The following is a 20,608-nucleotide window of genomic DNA, read 5'->3' as shown; positions in this document are numbered from 1 at the left end:
CAGGGAAGGCTCGGCACCTGCCAGGCCGCCCCCGCCTCACAGTGGCCGCAAAAGTCTACCCTTGGCCACTCTGAGTAGCAGCAGCTGAGAAAAGTATCCTGGGGTTGGGGGGCAGGGGGAAAAGTGAGGGCCGATTTTAAAGGAAAAGTGGCAAGAAGAGCTGGGGAGAAAGAACTTGATGCAATTTAGAACTGAAGAAAAATGATGGGGAGAAAAAGCTTCATAGGGGTTAAGGGCGGGAAAATGAAGCTGGGAAGAAGATGGGCTGGGGAGATGCTGTGGGGTTCTGGAAACATTCCCTGCAATAAGACCCCACGTGGGGGCTGGGAGAGGTGGTGGGGTGCACGTCAGGCGGTCCTTGCTCAGTCAAGGCGGCTGTTTGCACTGGAGAGTCAGGCTTGCAGGTTGCAAATGCCACTTGCTGGTCTCAGCCCAGGGGATCTGCCAGGGTCTCCATTCTTGAAAAGGCAGAGGGGTGGGGGGTGTTGGCGAGAAGAGGGGTCAAGCGGGGGCTGGAAAAGTGCCCCACAGCTTCCCGCGGGAGGGCTTGGCTCAGCACCCACCTTCCGTCTCACAGACCATTTAGAAGCCAGCAGTCTACGACTCACAACAGGTGCGGGAGGCTTTGGTGATGATTTTTGCAGCCTTTTCTTTATTTTAAAATCAATACTCACTTTTCATTTGCCCTCATAACGAAAATAGAATCTTAAATGCTTCAAATATACAAACATCACTGATACACACACATTCTAGAAAATGCTGAGGTCCGTGCTGCTAGGGTGTGGGGGAGCAGGGAAGAGGCCGCCTGATGGCCATGGAAGGAGGGCGGTGGCTGGCCAAGCAAGATTTCACAGGGGTCCCAGGCTAGGGCTGGGGGCTCAGGACGAAGTACCGGGAGGGACTGTGGGTGTCTGTATCCCAGCAGACAGGGACAGGCCTCTCCCACCATGGAGAAGCTGGGAGCATGTCATCCTGGGGCCAGATTCCCCACTGGTCTCCAGGAGAAAGTTCCCACTCCGGAGACGCAGTCTGGAGTGGCTGGTCAGAGGCTGGGGTGTTAGGGTTGCGCTGAGGCCTGGGCCTTTTCCTTATCTGGCCTCCTCTGGAGGACACAGGACCAGGAAAGCTCAATTGAAAAAAATTGTCCATCTGCATATAAAACATTATTGGGCCAGTGCAAGAGAACCAGAAGAGACTCCCGATGTTCCGTCAGAAAAGTAGGTGGCTCGATCCCGGAAACCCTCCAGGGTCCACTCCGTGGGAAGTTACTTTTCTTGATGCCTAAAGTGTACCTCCATTTTGAAAACGGGGGCCAAGCAGGCAGGGCTTGGGGTGGACTCTCCCTCCCTCCTCTAGAGGGGCTGTGAGGGCACAGGAGAGGCTCTGGCCAGCTCCCGCTTGGGGGGCAGCAGCGAGGGGCCCGCCTGCCCAGCACCGGGGCTCCTGCCCACCACCTGAGGTTGCCCACTGAACCTTGGGGGCATCAGAAGAGGCAGGAGCCCCGCAGGCCGCGGGCATGCCGCAGGTCGGCTGACAGGGAGCGGCTCATCTTGTGGGTGGTGGAGCGGACGCTCTCGGCAGCCTGCACGGCCTGGCTCAGGGCCTTGTTGAGCTCCTTCAGGTCGTCCAGGTCCAGCTGGATGGAACGTCGGTGGCCCCTGGATGGCCGAGAGGAGGTTGTGAGGGGCCACTCTGCTGCCGGCTGGGCTGAAGGGGCTGAGGTAGATCCTGGAGGCACAAAGTACCTGCGGAGGGAAGCAAGCACAGCCGTCACCGGAGAGGCTGGATAAGCCAGGGGCTTCGCTTGGGAGCTGCCCCTGGGCCTGGCCCCTACTCTGGTCTCCGCTCCTTTTCCTCTAGAGTGGGGAGCAGGAACGCCATGGAGTCCCTGACCCACACAGGTGCTTTCCATGGCCGCTCGATCAATCAGCTTATTGAAGATTAACCAAGGGCAGGTGCCCATCAGAGACATGAGCTCTGGCGTTACCGTGACTGCCAAACAAGTATGCACCCCACTGTTTCTTGGGTGCCACTAACCTGAAAGCCAGACCTGCTGGCGGCCAGGGTCACCCCAGGCTCCACAGCAAACCCCCTGCCTCTGGCGCAATATATGGGGCCCCATTTGCCCAGGGGCGCCCTGGAGAAGCATAACGAGATTCTGCAGGACAGGAAAGGCCGGCTGCGCTCAGGGCAGCAGCAGGCAGAAGGGTGTCCTTCCCAGCCGGGACCTCAACTCGAGTAACTACTCCCCCCACCTTTTGTTAATTTGATACCAGCCGGTCCCCCACGCTACAGAACCCCTCTCCTTGCTGGAAAGCCTCTGGAGTAGGTGCGTGAAGACACATGGCCAGCAGGTGGCAGCACGGGTCCGACAGCTTTGGAGCCAGGCCTGGGCTACTGAGCATGCTCAGTGGGTATCGCTGGGCAGCTGGTCAACTTCAGGCACTGTGTCCCAATCAAAGCCAGCATTAGCAGTGGATTCCTGGCTACCTCCATGTACTGGGGGCTTTCCATGCATTGTTCTCTTCATCCTTAACCATAACCCATTTCCCAGAGGGAAAGAGGGGTGCACAGGAAGCTGGTGACCTCCCCAAGGCTTCAGGGCTGCCACTGGCCAGGGCTTGACCCTGCCCCTGCCCCGTAGCCACTGCTGGAGACAGCAGTATGTGAATTCGGTCTAGCTGTGAGCTCAGAGATGGAGAATAACCTCAGAAGTAAAACAGCCCCATGCCCAGTGTGGACACTCAGCTTTATCCTGGGCCACTGAGTTCCTGAGAGGAGCAGAGGCAGGAGTGTCCACCCACCTCTGAGATGCCCGAGTGTGCACGGGCAGCTCCAACCTTGCTAGAGAGGAAGTTTCCTTAACCACCTGCCTGGACTCTAGAAGACCTCCATTGAATGGGCGATGGTCAGGAATCTAGATCTCCTGAGCCTATCAGCTCCCAGAGAGCAGGCCACTGCCAAACTACTTCACAGCTGGGCAGAGCACGCTCCCTGACACCTTGGGAACATTCAGGGTTTGTTGAATGACTGCACGAGTGTCAGTTTGAACTGCAACTATTCACAACAGGAAAAGAATACACAGCACCTGGTCTCTCTGCTGCCTGGCCCAGGTCTGAATGCTCATTGTTAAACGATTAAGGTGGAGAGGCTGGGAGGGCCAGAACTGAGGTTCTTACACAGCGGCTGATGGGTAAGGCATGACGGGAACTGAGGAGACGTAGGCAAAGGCCGGAGGGACTGGTCCTGCGGGTGCAGCTGCCAGATACCACAGTCCAGGGGGTGGCCGGGATGGGGACCCCGCCCTCTTGTTCTTCTGCTTGGGGCTGGACGTTGAAGATGCGTTTTTCCTCGTGGAGGCCTTTTCTGGCCCTGTCAGGAAGGGAAAACAGTGACCACCTGGGAAGATGTAGCTGAGAACAGGAGCCCCTCCCGCCGCCTGCTAGAGCTGAGCACGCCGGCCACGTGGGGAGGGTCTTGCTAAGAGATTGCCCCGTTGGCTTCATTCAGGTTGGTTTCACCTGCCCAACCCGTGAAACCCACATTCCAGGAGAGCTGAGGATGAACCGAGCTGTCCCTACCAGAGGTGGCTGAGTCCGGGCTGGCTGTCTCCGAGGGGGACCCACAGAGAGGACATGGCCCTGTATCGGTGGCAGTTGCTCCCAGGGGCTCCCTGGTGGCAGCACCACCTGGAAGAGAAGAAATGTCCAAAGAGAACTGTCAGATCTCTGGAGCCCCCAGGCAGGACAACTTGAGGCTCCAGGAGGTGGAGAGGTTTCTTGGGTCTCAGAGCTGGGCCACTGCAGCCCTCTGGCTGGCCATTCCTCCACAGGTAGAGTAGCCCCTTCTCTGGGCACCAGGTGCCCCCAGAGCCTCGGGAAGCAGGAGGCGGCCCGGCGTCTTGCACTGATTGCCAGCCCACATCTGAGTGAGTTTCAGGGCTAGCCTGCTCCTTTGGGCCTCTGCCCAGCCACCACTGCCCCCAGAAGCCCTCCTACCAGCCCTCCTTGCCCTCGGCTGAGTTGGGTGCTGCCAGTCCATCTGTTTCTTGCCTCACCCGGGCCATTGTGCTGTGTCCCTATTTAGCTGAAAGGTCCTTCGGGAAGGCCCAGTATGGGAAAGTCCTGGCTGGCTGGCTAAGTGGATGGACGTTGGGACTCAAGCTGAGGCAGAATGACACAGGGATATTAGCAAGATGCTCTCTATACAGCAGGGGCTTAATAAATGATGGTTCCATCATTGCTGCTTGAAAGGGCCTCAGACTCTCCCCCCACCCCCACAACCTGTAAACCTTCCACCGTGAATGTGGCATCTCAGGCTCAGAGAAGTTAAGGAACTTGCCTGAGGTCACACAGCAGAACCCAGACTAGCACATGGTGTTCCTAGTCTCAGGCCACTGCTCTTCACTACTCTTCCTTGTTGGCTTGGGGGAAGGAGGTGGTGAGGGAGGATGGAGGAGAGCTGAGACACAAGCACCACTATAGCCCCCTGCGGCCCAGACCCCTGTCAGGATACTTCAGGAACTTCTTGAATCCCATCTATGGCTTCAGGCAACATCACAGGAGCCACATGTGTGATGCGTCTGTATCTCTGCCCACCTTTGAGCTCAGGGCAGTCCCCCGTCTGTCCTATCCGAACCCTCCCTGAGAGCAGTGACTCCCTCTCCGGGTACCCCTTTACCTGTGTCCTGGGTAGTAACAGGTTGGCAGTTGGGACAGGAGACGGGGCCACTGCCTCTCGGGACAGTTTTGGGGGTCAGAACATGGTACTCCTGGCCTGTGGCGGAAACCAGAAGAGGTGGCATCAGCCCCCGTGCAGATACCGAGCGGGAGTTTTAGAAAATGTGCTCTCCTCTTCTCCAGAGGGTTCCAGGAGTCATTCATTCTCCCACACATGCACGTACTCGCCCTTGTGCAAGTACACACAAATGTCAAATGTGCACAAACGCACACAGGTGTACAACACGTCCACACATGAACCCATTTACTGGTCTTCCAAATGCTCTCACGCCTGTGTCGACTCAGATCCTATTTACAGTTGCCAGCTGCCTAGTTTCTGACACTCACAAGCAATCAACAGATTCACGCTCAGGATTTGAAGGACGACCCGGGAGACCTAGAACCAATGAATAAGCTCGATGCTGCCCCCAGCCTGACTTGCTGGTGGAGTCGGGGCGGCTGGGTCTTCTGGCGTTTCTCCCCGTCTCTGGGTGGGCCTGTCAGGGGGAGGACTGCGTGGCACCCATCCTGCTCCTTCTGCCCAGTGCCCGCAGGTACTCATGCTTCAGACATTTGGACAGAGGGGCCCTCACCCCGCCTACCATCCTGCCTTGTGCTTCCCCGAGTCTCAGATAAGGCCCTCATAGGGTGGGTTGAGTGCAGCGGTTACTTTGGCAAATGCGTCAATAAGACCTTCAGAATGTAGCCTGATAATGACCTTTCCTCTTGTTGAGGGTGCAGGGCTCCCACCTGATACCCAGCTTTTGCATGGGCCCCCAGCCTGGCTGCTCTCGCCTTTGCCCCTTGGCCCTGCAGACTCCAGCATGACCAACGTGTCTCTGGCCTCCTGCCTTGTCCCCAGCACTCGGCCATAGGCCCATGAGGTTAACCGCCCTCGCTCCCAGGGAGGTATGGTTGGGAGCCACGCCTGTGAGCCACTACTCTGATCACGTACACACTGTACTTGCTTGTTTGTTAACGGCCTTCTTTGCTGTGCTGTCAGCAGCCTTTCAGCACTTTGAAATCCTGTGTATCATTTCAAGCCTTCCTGTGTGCTGGGTGCCCTGTTCATAAGACACAGGGGGCCCCCCTGAGGAATCAGACCTGAAGGGTGGCCAGGCAAAAGTGACCCGATTCCACACTGCCCAGGTCCTGCCGACAGCAGGTGCTTCTTTGACTTCCTATAACTGACCAGCTGAATGAGCTAAGTACCGCGCGTGGGCCCGGATGTGCAGGTAATAGAAGCTGTTTGCCGAATGTGTGTTTGATGAGTGAATGCGCGGAGGCCCCATGGCTGAGTCCGTGGGAGCATGGAAGCTTCTGCCGTCTTTTGTATCACAATACAGAGGAAAGGATGATGTTTGAACGGTCCAGGAGCTAATAGAAAAGGCCACCCCACTGCTCTTCCCTCTCCCCACCTGTGTACTGGCCCCGGAAGGTGACCCTGTCCGGCCGTCCCACGCTGCCTCTTTTTCTGCCCCAAGTTGCCTGTGGGCTGTCCTCGGCGGTTCTGCTCTTCTCAGAGAATAGCCGGGGGCAGGCTGGCTCGGATTCAGAACCTGGGATGGAAATGGGCATCACAGGGGGCATCATTGGGGCTCCCGGGGGTATCACACAGCTGAGTGACCGCATGTCGCAAGTGCAGGCTCTGGGAGACGCTTGGGGAATCCCAGGCCTGCCCCGCAGTCACAGCAGCTGACCCATCCAGAGCCCAGAGGGGCCAGCCTGGTCTGGCCCTGTGAGCAAGCCACGCCATGCACCCTCACAACCTGACAACCCCAGGAGGAGGCAGTGTGACTATTGGCTGCTAGGTGTCACGAGCTGCACAGAGCAGGGAAGCAACCTTGCCGAGGTCACACAGCCAGGGGAGAGAGAAGCTGGCTGAACCCGCTACTAACTCCAAGCTGTGTTCTTCAGCCAAGTCCCTGCGCTGCGGGCTTTGGGGTCTAACTGCAGAGGGTGCATCACGTGACCCCCACCCACCCCATGCAGTGAAGACAAAAGCAGGTGATGGTCATATAAAAGCCGCAGAGAGGCTGTTACTGGCAGGGCGCAGGGCTTCAGAGCCCTACAGCCACATAAACAGATGCAAACAGCCTCCCCACGTCTCCGCCAAGGCTGTTCCTATGGCCCCAGACCCAGGAGGGGCCTCCGGAAAGCAGCCCTGGCAGGCACTTACTCAGAGAGTGTCGGGGCACGTCCCGAGGCACCGAGGAAGGCCTGGCTTGTCGCCTTCGTGGGGGAGCGGCTTGCTCTGCACCTCCAGGCTCGCCAGACAACCTCTCTGAGGACTTACTAGCGAGAGAGAAAGAAGAGTTACTGCAAGCGGCTTCCCTGGGAACTTTAAGGGTGATAACGAGTCGGCCAGCTGGAGTGAAGCTCATCGCATAAAGCAGGGTGGGGGGGCCATGGGCGTCAAAAACGCAGACTCTGGACTTGGGAGTCCAGACGCGGAGCCTCTCTGATCCTCGGCTTCCTTGTCTGTTAAGTGAAGACATCAGCCACTACTCAGAGGGTTTTCCATAAAATGCTTAGCTAACTATCTCCAGAAGTTTGCTGACCTCGTGCAATCCCGTGCATAATGACAGTGAATGGGAGACAGTGAGCATCCTGAAAGGTCCCAGCTCTTCAGAGGGTGGCCAGACCTGGGACACTTGCTGGACCAGGCTTCACTGCACCAGTGTCTGATATAGCCACTGGGTCATCAAGGATTATACAGTAAAGAAATAGTTAAGAATGAACCACTGAAGTTAGAGCATAGATGTGGCAGTGCCCAGCTCAGGGGGCCACCGAGTCTACCCCCTGTGTGACTACCGGGACACGTGGGAGGGAACCTTGGGGTCACGCACCTGCCATAGTGGGTGCTCCAGGCAGCTGAGGGATCCGCTGGCCGGTCCCGGGCCCTGGTGGGGCGGTCAAAGGTGGAGACTGGGCGCGTCAGGCTGCTTTGGGGTGAATGATGCAGACTGTCCTCCAGCCGCAGACGGAGCCGAGACACCTCTTCTTGCAGTTCCCGGATGGCCTGGCTGTGGTGGGGGTGGAGACGGGAACCAAGCACAGATGCCGATAAATCGGATGGTGGCCGCTCCCCAGGGGTATCTGAAGCAGCCGCCTGAGCCCCGTTCCAGCAGGCACAGGCCCCAGCGGCTGTTACCCAATTCTGGAATGCCCTGTATGTCCACTTCTCTCAGGGCATCTTCGTCACCTCTGAGTTATGCACTTGCACAGTGAGCAAAGCAAACTTTCCTGAGACTTTCCCATCCGAACACAGGGCCTCTGAGCAGCTTTCCTGAAACACCCGTGACACATTCTCAAGCTAGAGATGAGGGTGCAAAATAACGTGCATGGGCTATTCTGCTTTAAAGTTGGGATTTTTTTAAATAATCATTTATTTTTACATCATTTTGTGCCTTTTTCCATCTCAGTTGTAATCCCCGCGGGCTTCCCAGCACCAAATCACCCGTGTGCCATCGCCATAGTAAAGCTGGAATTTTTAGCCCCAGGCTACCCTCCCCGGTGCCCCCCTGCCTCAGTCTGCAGAAAACTCCATCAGTTCAGCCCCTTCCCTACCTTCCTCAGCCTTCCCCGAGTACCGCCATCCTTGTTCATGTCCACACCTCTGCTCCTGACAGCATCTCCCACCCGGACAGTGAGCCACAGGCATGCAAGGCACAGACCTCCCGTTCACGCCTCAAGACCTTGCCCTCTGAGAGCTCTGCACCCTACTGAGCTGGACTCATGGCTCCAGGAAGGAGCAGGATGGGGTAGGCATGGAGCGCGGACGAGGAGACACTGCAGTCCTGGCCCTACACTGTGTGGGTGGGAAGACAAGACATGGGGCACTACTGCCCTAATCCCAGGGTCCCCAACCTCAGCCACCTTGATGCACAAGGCGTGTCAATGTGCCACCAGCATGCAGGGAGCAGACACGGCCTGCATTTCTTCCTGACTACTCAGTGCACCTCCAGCCATCTCCTCCTGAGGCGTGACTGATGGGGGTGTGGGAGGGAGGCAGACAGCCCTGCCCACAGCACCCTCCCCGCCAACCCCTACCCACGGGGTGCCAGAGTCTGGGCTTGGCATGGCGGTCCTCTGAGCTGATGCAGGCTGTGCCGCTAGTCCTTCCGGGGAAGGGCTCCTCTCGGGGTTGGTTCTTGCCTGGTAGCCCTGGGCTTGTGGGAGGCTGTCTCCTGGCACCTGCGGTGCTCAGGTGAATGAGTCAGAGGGAGCAGGCGCCCTCTCTCTGGCCAAACCCCAGCGTGGTGTGCACTGTGCGTCTGAGGGCAACGGGTTCCCTTGGCAATCCCCAGGGAGACGCTTGTTGGGTTTCCAAGGCAAACTTGAGGGTGGAGGATCGGGAGAGGCTGGGCACTCTCACCAGTTAACCCCCGCAGGGCCAGGCACTAGCTTGGTGCTGCATGTGGGACAGGGGGCTTCTTGTCCCTGGCCAGCGACCACTAAAAAGGGCCCAAGGCTTGGAATAGCCACTGGGGAGGCACTTGCTGCTCCTGGTTGTTTCTGTCAAGAGCTAATTCTTCGGTGCCAGCTGGGACTTACAATCCGTCTCTCCCTACAAACATAGCACCACCTCCTTTGTGGATTTCCCATTGGCATCTGCCTGGCTAGCCAACCAGAAATTGAGAAGGAAACTTCCATGAACAGCCCCCTAACATCAATGAACTCAAAGTCTTGAGGGCCCAAAGCCCAAGTACCCTTTCTCAAATGCATCTGCTCTGGGCATGCATTCTCCCCTCCCAGCGGCCAGAGAACTTTATAGAACACAAACCTGGTCATACCGCCCCCTGTCACTGTCCTCGGGGGAGTCTTCACGCTTTCATAAATGTTCAGTGATCACCTTTGAGGCCCGCCACCAGCCAGATCTCTGAACACAGAGTTCAAGGCCCTTCAAGATCTCCCCAGGTCTCTCCCTTTATTGTCCAGCACCCACGCCTCACATGTATCCAGCAGGAACGAACACTTGGCTCCTAACCCATGGTGGACACTCGCTCTACACCTGCATACCTGCTGTTCTCTCTGCTGGAGATGCCACTTCCTCCAGGGAGTCCTCCCTGAAACCTCTGTGTTTCCACAGTCCTTCGGGCTTTGCCACTGTGTTTGTCACACTGGGTATGATCACCTGTTGTTCTGTCCCACTTACAAGGTAGTGGCCCTTACAAGGCCCCCAGAGTATTCCCAGGGCCTGGGTACCACAGGCAGTCTCAGGGGACTGCAGTGCATATTCAACTCAGCCTTGGGTGCCCAACACAAGAAGGGCAACCCAACTCTGCTCAGAGAAGACACGACAGACACCCTCACAACTGCAACACACTCAGGAGGCCCGGGCTGGTGACTGTAAACAGTCTTATGCATTCGGGACAGACACCCCAACCCTGTAAAGGCATCTGATTGATTACTGGCCACAAGCCCCTCAGAAGAAGCAAGAGGGGACCAAGCAGCCCAGTTGGCCATTTGTGTTCAACCAAGGAGTCACTTTCTTAGGAGAAACTACCCTTGGATTCAAAAGAACAGATTTGAAAAAACCCAATCCATGCAATGAATGCATAAATTGCAGAAAACATGCCCCTATTTCCACATCTGCCAGCCCTGTCTTGGAAGGGACACGCAGGCAGAGGTGAACCTATAGGTCATTTCCCACCACTGGAAAAGTGTTCTCTGAGTCAGCTCAATGAGGCCCCTAGGAGGCAGCCCTGAGCTGGGCGGCAAGATGCCCGGGTTGGTCTGGTGCCACCACCAGACGTGAGCGCCAACAGGCCCTGCCTCGCTCGGCCCTGCCACCCACCTGGGATGCCCTGGACTCCACAGAACCCACGTGTGCGACTTACTCTCGCCCTGATCTGGTGAACAGGGAGCCAGGGGTGGTCTCTGCAGCTCCACGGGGCGGGGCCACATGGGGTGGACTGGCCGTGGTCAAGGTGGGGGGCGGGTTGATTGCTGTGCTGGCGGGGTGTCGTGCTGGCTGTTCAGAAGTCCGTTTTTGCCTCTCAACAGCTAGGGAAAGAGCAGAAAGAGCAAAGTGAGGTTACAGAAAGAAATACCCTCAATGCGTAACTCTGGACAGTGAGGTCGCAAAGCTGCAGGTGAGGTCAAGGACCTACTGTGACCGCAAAACCAGAAGTGGATTTTACTGGGAGCTTAGGGTGCAAAAGCTGTTCCATTGCCCTCCTCCTGGCATCAGACCCAACACCCCGCCCTGAGAGCTCACTGCTTATTACCCCTCCCTCGCTTCTCGACTCCCGTGTGTCTCACTCATCTGTCCTGGGCCCAACTCGCCTCTCCTCCCTCTGAAACTGCATTTCTGCTCTAAGGATACGTGACTGGACCGGAAACAGCTCACAGGTATCACACCAGAAGGCCAATATAATCATTTCTAGGGTATTTTTTTGTTCCCTTTGGCTGACTTTTTAACTTCCAATTTTCCTATAATCAGCCTTAGAGTATCTTATATTTAAAGGATAACAGTCTTTCTATGGTTTCTTTTTTTTTTTAAAGATTTATTTATTTATTCATACAGAGATGCAGAGATGCGGAGGGTGACAGGATTCGCCAGAGACAGAGTGGGGAGTAGAACAGGCAGATCGACGAAGTACACTGCTGAGGGGAGCAGCGGGCGGGTCAGGAGAGGTCTGCTGGGCCATGTGGTCACCTCTGGGGCAGGCGGGGATCGAACTCATGTGGAAGTGGCTTAAGCTTCTTGGCGCAGCGGGCTAAAGCACTGCACTACCAGGGAGGGCCTGGTTTCTCTTTTTTTTAACCCATGCAATCAGTCACCTAAGGCGTGGCCACCCCAGAAGTATCCACTCACCCGTCTCTGGAGCTAGCATCGGCTCTAGGTGGAAGCTGGGTGTCCTCCGCTGGAGAGGACTGGCCTGGCCGGAGAGATGCCTCGGGGCTCGGCCTCTGGGAGTGCTGGGCTCAGAGGCTCTTCTGGGGACCCGAAGGCCCCTGGTCTGGGGATGCGAGGCTCTTTCACGGGGCACAGAATCTGTGAAGGGCTGGATCCCTGGGGTGCTGGGGTACCAAGCATGGAAAGACACATGGTGGGGGGGGGGGAGCTGTGCCTCTGAGTCCCTCTGCACAAAAGCCTAAGCTCCTGACCTTTTTGACATTGCACCCCTGTGTGCATGCTACTTCTCAGGATGCACCCCACTCCACCTGCATTTCTTAAACTGCACAGCAGTGTGCCTGACCACCCTTGGCCACAAAACAATAAAGTTCAAGTCTGTTTTTAAGGCCTCTAAAGAGAAATAGAATTTCTACCCGTTCCTACCGGGCACCCTGCGTTGGGACATGGGCCTCCCGAGGGGCGTACACCAGCTCTGGAGGTCACCGCTCCACTTGGTGGCTGTCTCCTTTTCCTCCTGTGTGCCTTACCCCCCTCGGGTTCCAGCCTAGTCCCCCTCACTTAGCTGCTCAGCTATCCTAGTCATCAGTTCTTACCCAGTCACCACACACCTGTTTGTTTGACCAAGTATTTATTTCTTAGTCTGTTAATTGGCTGGGTGACACTGGGCAAGTTGCTTGCCCTCTCTGAGCCTCCTCCCCCCTCCATCAGTAACAAGGGGGTGAGGAACCATGGTTGAGGAGATGAAGTGAGGTCTCTGAAGGTGGCCAGACTATCATCCCCACTCTGGGGCTCACAGCACTTCAATCACCTGGCTATAGCGGGTGTGAGATACTGCAGACTAACAGTGGGGGGTCCCCGGGGTACCTGATGTGGGAGAGCCGGTGCTCTGGAGTCTGGGTGAGGGGTGACACTCTGCTGGTTTCTGAGCCCACAAAGCCGCTGTCCGTCTCAGGGGATGCCATCCAGGCCTCCTGAAAAGAGACAGTGTCCCTTTAAGTCCGAGGAATGTGTCCAGGGCACACTGAGTGGCCCATGGCATCCTGGCCTGGGCCCCACATTCCGCAGGCTCACAGATGGAGTCTGGCCAGCTCCCAACAGCCAGGCCAGGGTGCGGCCCTCAGGCTCAGACAGGTCCTTGGTGGGGTAGGGGTCACCCTGGGGGGGGTCACCCCGGCACATCCTGTGAGGCGGGGAGGCAGGGTCCTTGGAAGAAAGACCGCCTTCCTGAGCCCTGGACACAAGGGGTGGGAGGAAGCATGCCTGTCACAGGACCAGGATTCTCACGTCCACGTGTTTTCTGGCCGGGGGCTGGGAGCTCACGGTCCTATCTGATGGCAGAAATGCCAGGCCCAGTGAGTGGGGAAAAAAAAGTCCATGCACGCACCTCCGACAGCAGGAGTCTAGAGTTAGCCAAGGAGGAGCCTGCTCTCGGGACTTCACAGCCCACTGCATTGCCCATCACATTACCATGGCCATGAGGACTAGAGAGGGGCTGTGTGTGAATGTGGGTGCGTGTGGACACATACATGTTCTACGGAAGACTGCCTGGCACGTCATGTTTCCACAGTGACTAGTTTGCGCTGCATCCATTGACAAACGACTGCTGTAAGAGCACCCAGGGCCTGGAGACCACAGCAAGGCCCGAGCAGCTCCAGAAACACAGGCAGCTGTTACTCAGAGCGGGGAGCAGAGCTCCGGCAGGCGCCGGGGAGTTGGGGGAGAGTTACCGCCGAGGGGGGACCCTGGGCAAAAGCCCTGAGGGTCGAGCAGGGGTGTGACTGGCAGGGATGGGAGTAGGTGTGTGGGCAGAGGGGCAGGAGCAAAGGTCCGGGGGCAGAAGGCACGAGCTGGAGTTGCCTGCCAGCCCAGCCCCAGCCTCCGGTAGGCACTTACCTCCAGGTGGGGCTCACCAGCGCGGTGCAGGGGCTTCTGTGGAAGGTGCTCGGACAGGCCACTTCCCTCCAGGCTGGTGAGGCTGCTCTTGTGCGACCCCGAGGACTTGATGTCCTGAGGCTGGGGAAGCCGGCCAGGGCTTGCGGGGGCGGCCTCCACCTTGCCCAGGCCTGACGGGTGCCGATCTCGGGTCCTGGATGCATGAAAGCCCGGTGGGTTCACAGATACCATCTGCTCCATGGTCTCCCTGGCAGGGAAGGAGAAGCATGGCAACCTTGAGCCCTGGCACAGGCCAAGCAGCCCAGACCTGGGAGGTGAGCAGTGTAGGGCACCACAGACCTCCCTGGGTGCCACCCTGGTCCTGCTTCCTTCTAGCTGTGGGACCCAGGGCAAAGCACCTCCCCTCTCTGAGTGTCACCTTCCTCAGCTCCAGGCTGCGGTACCAAAAAACCCACCCAATCACCACGATGGAAACAGTACAGCAACAACTGTTTTGGAAATTTGCAATAACATCTTCCCTACTTCAGCTATTTCCATAATAAACTCCCTCTACTGAAAAAAGGGAAAAAAAAAAGACAGACACTCCTATAAATAAAGGCTAACTCTGAAAAATAAAAGGAAAACACTGTATTTGACATGGATTGTTTCTGGTTACAGGGCCCACCAACGGCGTCTGCCCTCAGTGAATTCATGCTCTAGTTTTCCTGCTTATTTTCTAAGCTCATTTCTATCTGGACATGTCATGCTGGGCCGCTAATAATAGTGACGTTAAGTCTTCTGAGTAGAGCAAAGTTTATGGAGATGGCGTTCAAAACACAAGAGCACTGAGACTCTCGCCTCGAGTTCTTAGAAGGTCTGAGACGGAAAAGGAGAATGACGGTGCCCAGTGCTGCCCTGTCCTGCTGGAAACCACACCCCGCACCCCCGAAGCCGCTGTCTCGGGCGTAGCTTCATGCTGAGCTAAGGTGCAAGAGAGCCATTTCCAAACCACCAGCATACCTGCGATTCTGGAGGTGGGGTGGGACGGGGCAGGGGGCCTCAGTGACATACTCAAGACGGGGCCTGTGACCTCGCTCAGCCTGCACCACAGGGAGTCCACTGGCCTCTGCTTCCGTTGGAGTGGGAGCTGCGCCATCCACTTCCTCGGGACAGCCCTGTTCCTCCCCTTCCTCCTCCTCCTCCTCCTCCCCCTCCTCCTCGTCATCCTCTTCCTCCATCCTCATGGCTTCTGGAAGGGACTTCACACTGAGGTACCTGCAGAGGAGCAAACACAGGCTGTGACCTCGGCCCATGGGGCAGCCAGCACCCTGGCCTCACTGCTGGGGACACCCACCGCTCCAGGAGGCCATGGAAACCTTGCTCCATCTGCAGCTCCTTGCGTCTGAGGGGGGCCGGCAGGTCCAGCGGTCTGTCCGCCTCACTGCTGGCAGAGCTCAGCTCCTGGTTCATGGGTGGCGGGCAGGGGTCTGCGCGGGTGGTGTGGGGCTGGGGGCCAGAAAGGCGGGAGACAGACATTCAGCAGATACCTAAACACCATTTTTAAAGCACGTGCTTCATGCCAGGCTCATGCTGGGGGCTGAAGAGTAAGAAACAGCTCAGAGCCCCGAACTCCACCAGGCCGAACTCCACCCCCGTTTCATGTGTGTGTACTATGTCGGGCTGGATGGACTGAAGGGCCATACGCACCCTTAGCAACATGTCGGCCAAGGACAGGCCGCACCAACCCCACACACAATGGCTGTCCCAGTGGACGGTACTTTCCAGCCTCAGCACACGGGAGGCTCCATCATCTGGGTCTGAGCAAGGACTCTAAGGCGTTCACACAGTTGTCTAACACATTTCTCAAGACTATATTCCCATCACTCAAATAGGTGACCGTGCTGGCTGCCATGACCTAGCACCTCCTATGTGCCAGGCACTGCAGAGCTCACCTCACAAGCCCACCAGCCAGTTAACCCAGTGTTTGAGACAGGAAACTGTGGTGCGAATGATAGTCACACAGAACCCAGGCCCAGACTTGAGACTGAACCCAGATATCCAGTCAGAAGCACCTCCTGACTCCTCTCCACTGCAGTAAGAATGCTCAAGCCCCCCAATACCTTCACTGTGTTAGAATAGGAGCCCCTCAAGACGACACACTGGGTGCCTATTTGTCTGAGGTAGTGTGAGTAGTTTTCCTATCCTCAGCCAGAGCATGTGAGGGAATGACCCCCAAGACCTGAGGGGTCATGGACTTAGTGTCCAGACCTCCACCAGCCCTGCCCCACCCAACAGGCTTCCCCCTTTCCTGTTCCAAACCCCAAGAAGTCAAGGGTGCCCCTTAGGCAGTGAGGGGTTTGTGGGATGAGACACTCCGCCGGGCTGCCTGCATCACCGCTTCACACTCAGTTTGCTCAACTACAAACCACATCTAGTCATCCTCTCTCCTTGGGCTGTGATGTGGGCTGCGGAATGCCACGAAGTCCCTTTCACGTGTGGCCTTTGGCTAGTGTCACCCATTTTTGTGGCAGTCCCCAGATCCAGAAGTAAAGTGAGAAGCCTGAAGTCACTCTGGCCCTTCCCTTCTCACCACCCTGTGCCAGTCAAAGGTACCTACCACACTGCTCAAGTCCACAAGTGCTTCTGTGGCTACTTCTCTGACTCTAGCTGGCCCGTCTGCACCCCCACAAATCCCCCTCGAGTCTAAGACCAAGGCCGTGATGTGCCCACAAGCCCCTGCGCCGTGGGGTTCCTGGCTGCATCTGCAGTCACTTCTCTCAGACAACTGCGCCCCTTGTTCCATATTCCAGCCACAGGGCCTTTGCACTGGCTGACTTTCCTCCTGGACGGCTTTCCCCCTCTATACTGAATAACTCCTAAAACATTACTTCCCCAGGGAAAGTTTCTCTGACCCCCTCAACTCAATTCTCTTCTCAGAACCCCATAATTCTCCTCCAGAGCACTGAGCAAAATTATAAATCTTATAATAACTTGTTCGACTAGACAGAAAACTCCATGAGGGCATAAGTCGCCTATTTTGTTGTTTCCCATTGAATCCCCATCTCCTGTCGTGAGACACGCTTCATAACTATAATGTAAAGAAACCAGCAAGTGGAGAAACGACAGAAGAAAGCAGACCAACATGGCAGGCAGAGAGGTACCTCAGAGCAGAGGGTCTGGGAGACTGGCGTGGGGCCGTGTCCCGAAGGAGAGGGCAGGCACCTTGGCTGGCAGGGGCGGGGGGTGGCTGGGGGGCTCCCCCGAGGCAAGTCTGATCCGGCTCCCTCGGGGGCCTGCTGGTTCTGGTCCATGTGGTCCTTCAGCTCTTCCAGACGAATCCCCAGCTGGAATATCTCTGCCTCCAGCTCCCTGCAATGGGGAAACATCAGCACCAAGCGCTTGGGGTGGCAGTCACATGAGGTCAGTTGGGGAGGCCGTGTTTTTGCAGAAGGGGCCCCGAGAACGTCCACTGGGGTAGCCCGTGGACATCATCGTGTAGATTATGTGAGAACTTGGAATAAGCAAGGTGAAAGTGGTCTCCACTGGTGATCAGGAGACCTGAGCCCTGGTCCCCCAGAAGCCCCTGCCGCTAATAGGCTCTGTACCTGAGTTAATCCCTTTGCCTTCTGCCTTAGTTTCCCTATTCTCCAAGGTCACGTCTCATTGCGGAGGGCGCAAAAGGATTCCTGCCCTTGGACATGTTAACTGGGACAGGATTTCTCCCTGGCCCTGGAGTATGAATTAGGAAAACAAAGCATGGCCGACAGGCTGGCCCCATTTACTCTCTGGGCCTCCCCTCCGCTGCCCTACCTGCCAGGATCAAATTTCCCAGGCGTTCCCCTGGAGCCGGCAGGCTGCTGGACTGGTGCCTGCTCCCTGCAGGCCTTCAGGTATTCTTCCTCCAGTGCAGTGTGGGCAGCCTTTAGCAGCTGGAAGCCCTGAAACCAGACCAAGCCAGAAGGACCTAAGTACCAGCCCTGGGGGCTCTGTCTCTGCAGATACGTGGGCAGAACAGCTCCTGGGGGAGGGGAGAATGCCATGGGGCTCACCCTGGGTCTGCAGAGTCCTTGAGGTCCCTGAGTTGGGACCCTCTGGGGCCTGCCTGTCCTGGTAGAGCCCTCAGCCATCAGTCTGACGCAGCAGACACAGCGTATACAACTCTGGCCCCAGCCCTTCCTGGGTAGGCTTAGAAGGACCCCAATGTTCCATGGCAGTTGTAGCTTCAAATACTCTGACTATGTCTCCTAAGGACCTACTACTTGAGAGACATGGACCCTCTTTCTTGATTTGCAAAATCTTAGATCACTCATCCGTACAGATTATCAGGACAGATAAAGTTTTCTATCATCGGTATTAGTTAGCAGTTACGTAGCATGAAGGCTCTGGGCTAAAGCACTTTGCATTCTCCATGTAGCGTCGATATAATCCTAATAAGGGGGTGATTTATCTTCATTTGAAGGGAGGAAACTAAGGCACAGAGAGTGCATTTAAGTTGGTGACGGTCAGAGTGAGTCAGTACAGAGGCAGGATCTGAACCCAGGCCCTGGCTTAACTAAGCCCCACAGGAAACAAGATAGTAGCTAGGACATGCCTAACACCACAGGTGGTGGGAACACTGTTCCCGTTAGCATCAGCCCCATCCCACCTGCTGATGGCAGACAGTCTAGTCACCAGTCACACTTCCACAGCTCTGACCTCCTCAGGTTTGTAGGGTAGTAGAGAGAGGGAGCAAATGAACTAGGTCATTTCAAGGTCCTTGACAGCCACTGAAGGAGCAGGTGCGATCCACAGCATACACTTTGCACTAGGAAACTGTATGTGATGGGTATAGAATAACATGGGAAATGCTCACCCCATAGTCTTGTTTTACAAACCAGGGGGCCTTTGCCCCCTCCCCGGGTCTCCCCAGCCCAGTTCTCCCTCAGATCTTCTCCCCACCCAGCTCTGTGCCTGGGGCACCAGGTGGGCTCTCCATCCACTGGCTTGCTTCCCATGAGATGTCTAGTGTGGGGGTCCCTCTCTGAGAGGTCACAGGAGAGAGACCTTTGGGGAGGGACAGACCCCAGCAGGGGATGGTCCCTGGGCTTCCCTGTTCTCTGTCAGGCTGCCCAGACTGCCCACGACCCTGCTGTGGCCCCCACGCTGGGCTTTGTTGAGCTACTTCCTAGGACTTTGGTGATAAAGCAGAAATCTAAATTTTATGCATGACTGTAGTTAGCTAGATACCAGTGTCTAAGAGGAAGTCAATGTTTAGCTTAGGGCTTCAGGGTGTCTCCTCCCTCTTTTCCCTGATCAAGGTTGACCCTTACCTTTATAATAGAGGAAGAATGAAAGAAAAGGGCTCTTTCTGGTGCAGAGGGGCAGGGATCTCGGTGGCAAGCAGTGACTTCCACCCTGGGCCTGGGGATCAGACAGCCCAACTGGTCTAAATGCTGCCACCTGCTAGTTGTGTGGCCTTTGAAGCATGGCTTTGGTTCCAATTCAATTAAATGGGAGTGATGGCTTAGCTGCCTCTGAGTTTTAATAGTCATACAATGAAATCATGTACCCCCAGGGCTGACCAGTGCCTGGCACCCCACCACCATTCCTTAACAAGCAGGAACTATTGTGTTACAGGCATCATCATCCTGGAAAGCTAAGCAGGGCTGTTTATTCTAAAAGGAGACACTGTGTCTGGGATTTTCTGGTCTGTTTTGTAGCAAAGGAAGCTTCAGAGACTCCACTTTTGGAGACAGAGCAGCTGTCTGGTGGTTCCAAGAGCATCTCCAGAAGTGGGCAGTACCTTGAGTTGGTCCTGGGGTGTGAGTTGTCCTGCCTGCCTCAGGTCCACAAAAGACTCCACCTGGGCATGGATGTGGAAAAGACACTGTGTTAACCCAGACGCCGGAGGGTGAGCACTGCAGATTCCCACACTCAGCCACAGCCACATGATGGCACGAGGAGCTGGGTTTCACCTCAGAATGTGGGTTTTCTGGCAAGCGCGGGAAGGTGGGTGCCACAAACTGTCTCTGCCACCAGCCTTGGCAATTACTGGGAAGAATCAAATTGGAATCTCCAGGAGTTTATCAACAGCAAAGCCCAGTTCACTCATGTGTATAAGACCTACAAGGCAGGATATTTACTGCAGCATCATTGGGTCAGGTAAGGGGCTCCAAGTAACAAGCTAAAGGCCACATTGTGGAATAGTATGCAGTCATAAAAAGGAGGAAGGCACAGGTGTATGTTCTCATGTGTACATTTGCCTCCAAGATCAACCTTTCAGTGACAAGTCAAGGTACAAGATAGTGTTTCTTGTATGCGCCCATCTGTACAAAAGACAGAGAATGAAAAAGGAAAGCGATACTACTTTTGCTTGTACAGCTGTGTCGCTTAATGTCATGTTGGTCAATGAGAACAAATGTACAAAGGTGGTCCCAAGAGGTTATGCCCTCAAGCCTAGGTTTGTGTCATTACACTCTGGGGAACGGGCACAGCAATGAAGTTGGCCAACAGTGTATTCTCAGAACATGCCTTTGTCATTAAGTGAGGCAGAATTGCACAGGATTGCAATGACAGAATTGCAATGACACAGGATACTAAAGAGTTACTGCTCTGGGGAGAGGGATGAGGTGGTTTTTTCCTGTTATGTATCCTTAAAACTTTGAACACAGTGAATTCATTGCACACCCAAAAATAAAAATTCCAATTTGGAAACTTTAAAAAAAAAAGGCACAGAATGGTTTACACACACAATCATCTCTATACATATTCACATATGCATGGAACAGAGGATGAGGGTGGGGGAATGGGGAGTGATTGCTCCCTGGGCATGGGGCTTCTTATTGGGTGATGAAAGCGCTTTCAAGTTGATCATGGGGATGGGTCGACCCCTCTGAATACGCTAAAAATCACTGTCACATCCACTCTTCAAGATTTTTCTTTGCTTTGTAAGTTTACACTATCAACGGGTGAATTATATGGTAGATGAATTCTGTCTCAATAAGGCTGTTACCGAAAGAAGAAGAAACCTGGTGTTTCTCGGCAGCAATACTTTATGGACCCAGGACTGTGTGTGTCACATGTTTACACTAGAAGCTCCAAGCCAAACAAACGTACGTCAGGTAAAGCGTTCAGGGTTCCAGCAGAGCATCTGGTTTACTAACTTCACCCGAAA

General features: G+C 55.6%; 1 protein-coding gene across 1 annotated transcript in view; it reads right to left on the bottom strand.

The window, feature by feature from the left end:
* Positions 1-640: 640 nt before the first annotated feature.
* AKNA (AT-hook transcription factor) overlaps positions 641-20,608 on the bottom strand; it is a 37,607-nt gene continuing 17,639 nt past the window's right edge. Inside the window, exons 7-22 of the mRNA XM_012721610.1 lie at positions 19,238-19,297; positions 17,266-17,393; positions 16,617-16,824; positions 14,810-14,961; positions 14,476-14,730; positions 13,477-13,723; positions 12,448-12,554; positions 11,542-11,747; positions 10,562-10,727; positions 7,568-7,744; positions 6,898-7,013; positions 6,137-6,277; positions 4,681-4,776; positions 3,582-3,689; positions 3,180-3,372; positions 641-1,745 (exon numbers count right to left, since the gene is read on the bottom strand). Of these exons, the coding sequence (XP_012577064.1) occupies positions 1,484-1,745; positions 3,180-3,372; positions 3,582-3,689; positions 4,681-4,776; positions 6,137-6,277; positions 6,898-7,013; positions 7,568-7,744; positions 10,562-10,727; positions 11,542-11,747; positions 12,448-12,554; positions 13,477-13,723; positions 14,476-14,730; positions 14,810-14,961; positions 16,617-16,824; positions 17,266-17,393; positions 19,238-19,297 (2,622 nt within the window). The 3' untranslated portion in view covers positions 641-1,483. The remainder of the gene's footprint in view (positions 1,746-3,179; positions 3,373-3,581; positions 3,690-4,680; positions 4,777-6,136; positions 6,278-6,897; positions 7,014-7,567; positions 7,745-10,561; positions 10,728-11,541; positions 11,748-12,447; positions 12,555-13,476; positions 13,724-14,475; positions 14,731-14,809; positions 14,962-16,616; positions 16,825-17,265; positions 17,394-19,237; positions 19,298-20,608) is intronic.

The sequence above is a fragment of the Condylura cristata genome, unplaced genomic scaffold (genome assembly GCF_000260355.1).
Source record: "Condylura cristata isolate star-nosed mole 26May11 unplaced genomic scaffold, ConCri1.0 scaffold00006, whole genome shotgun sequence".
NCBI classification, from domain to species: Eukaryota; Metazoa; Chordata; class Mammalia; order Eulipotyphla; family Talpidae; genus Condylura; species Condylura cristata.
The sequence above is the reverse complement of the archived record's forward strand: the minus strand, read 5'-3'. Positions and strand labels throughout refer to the sequence as shown.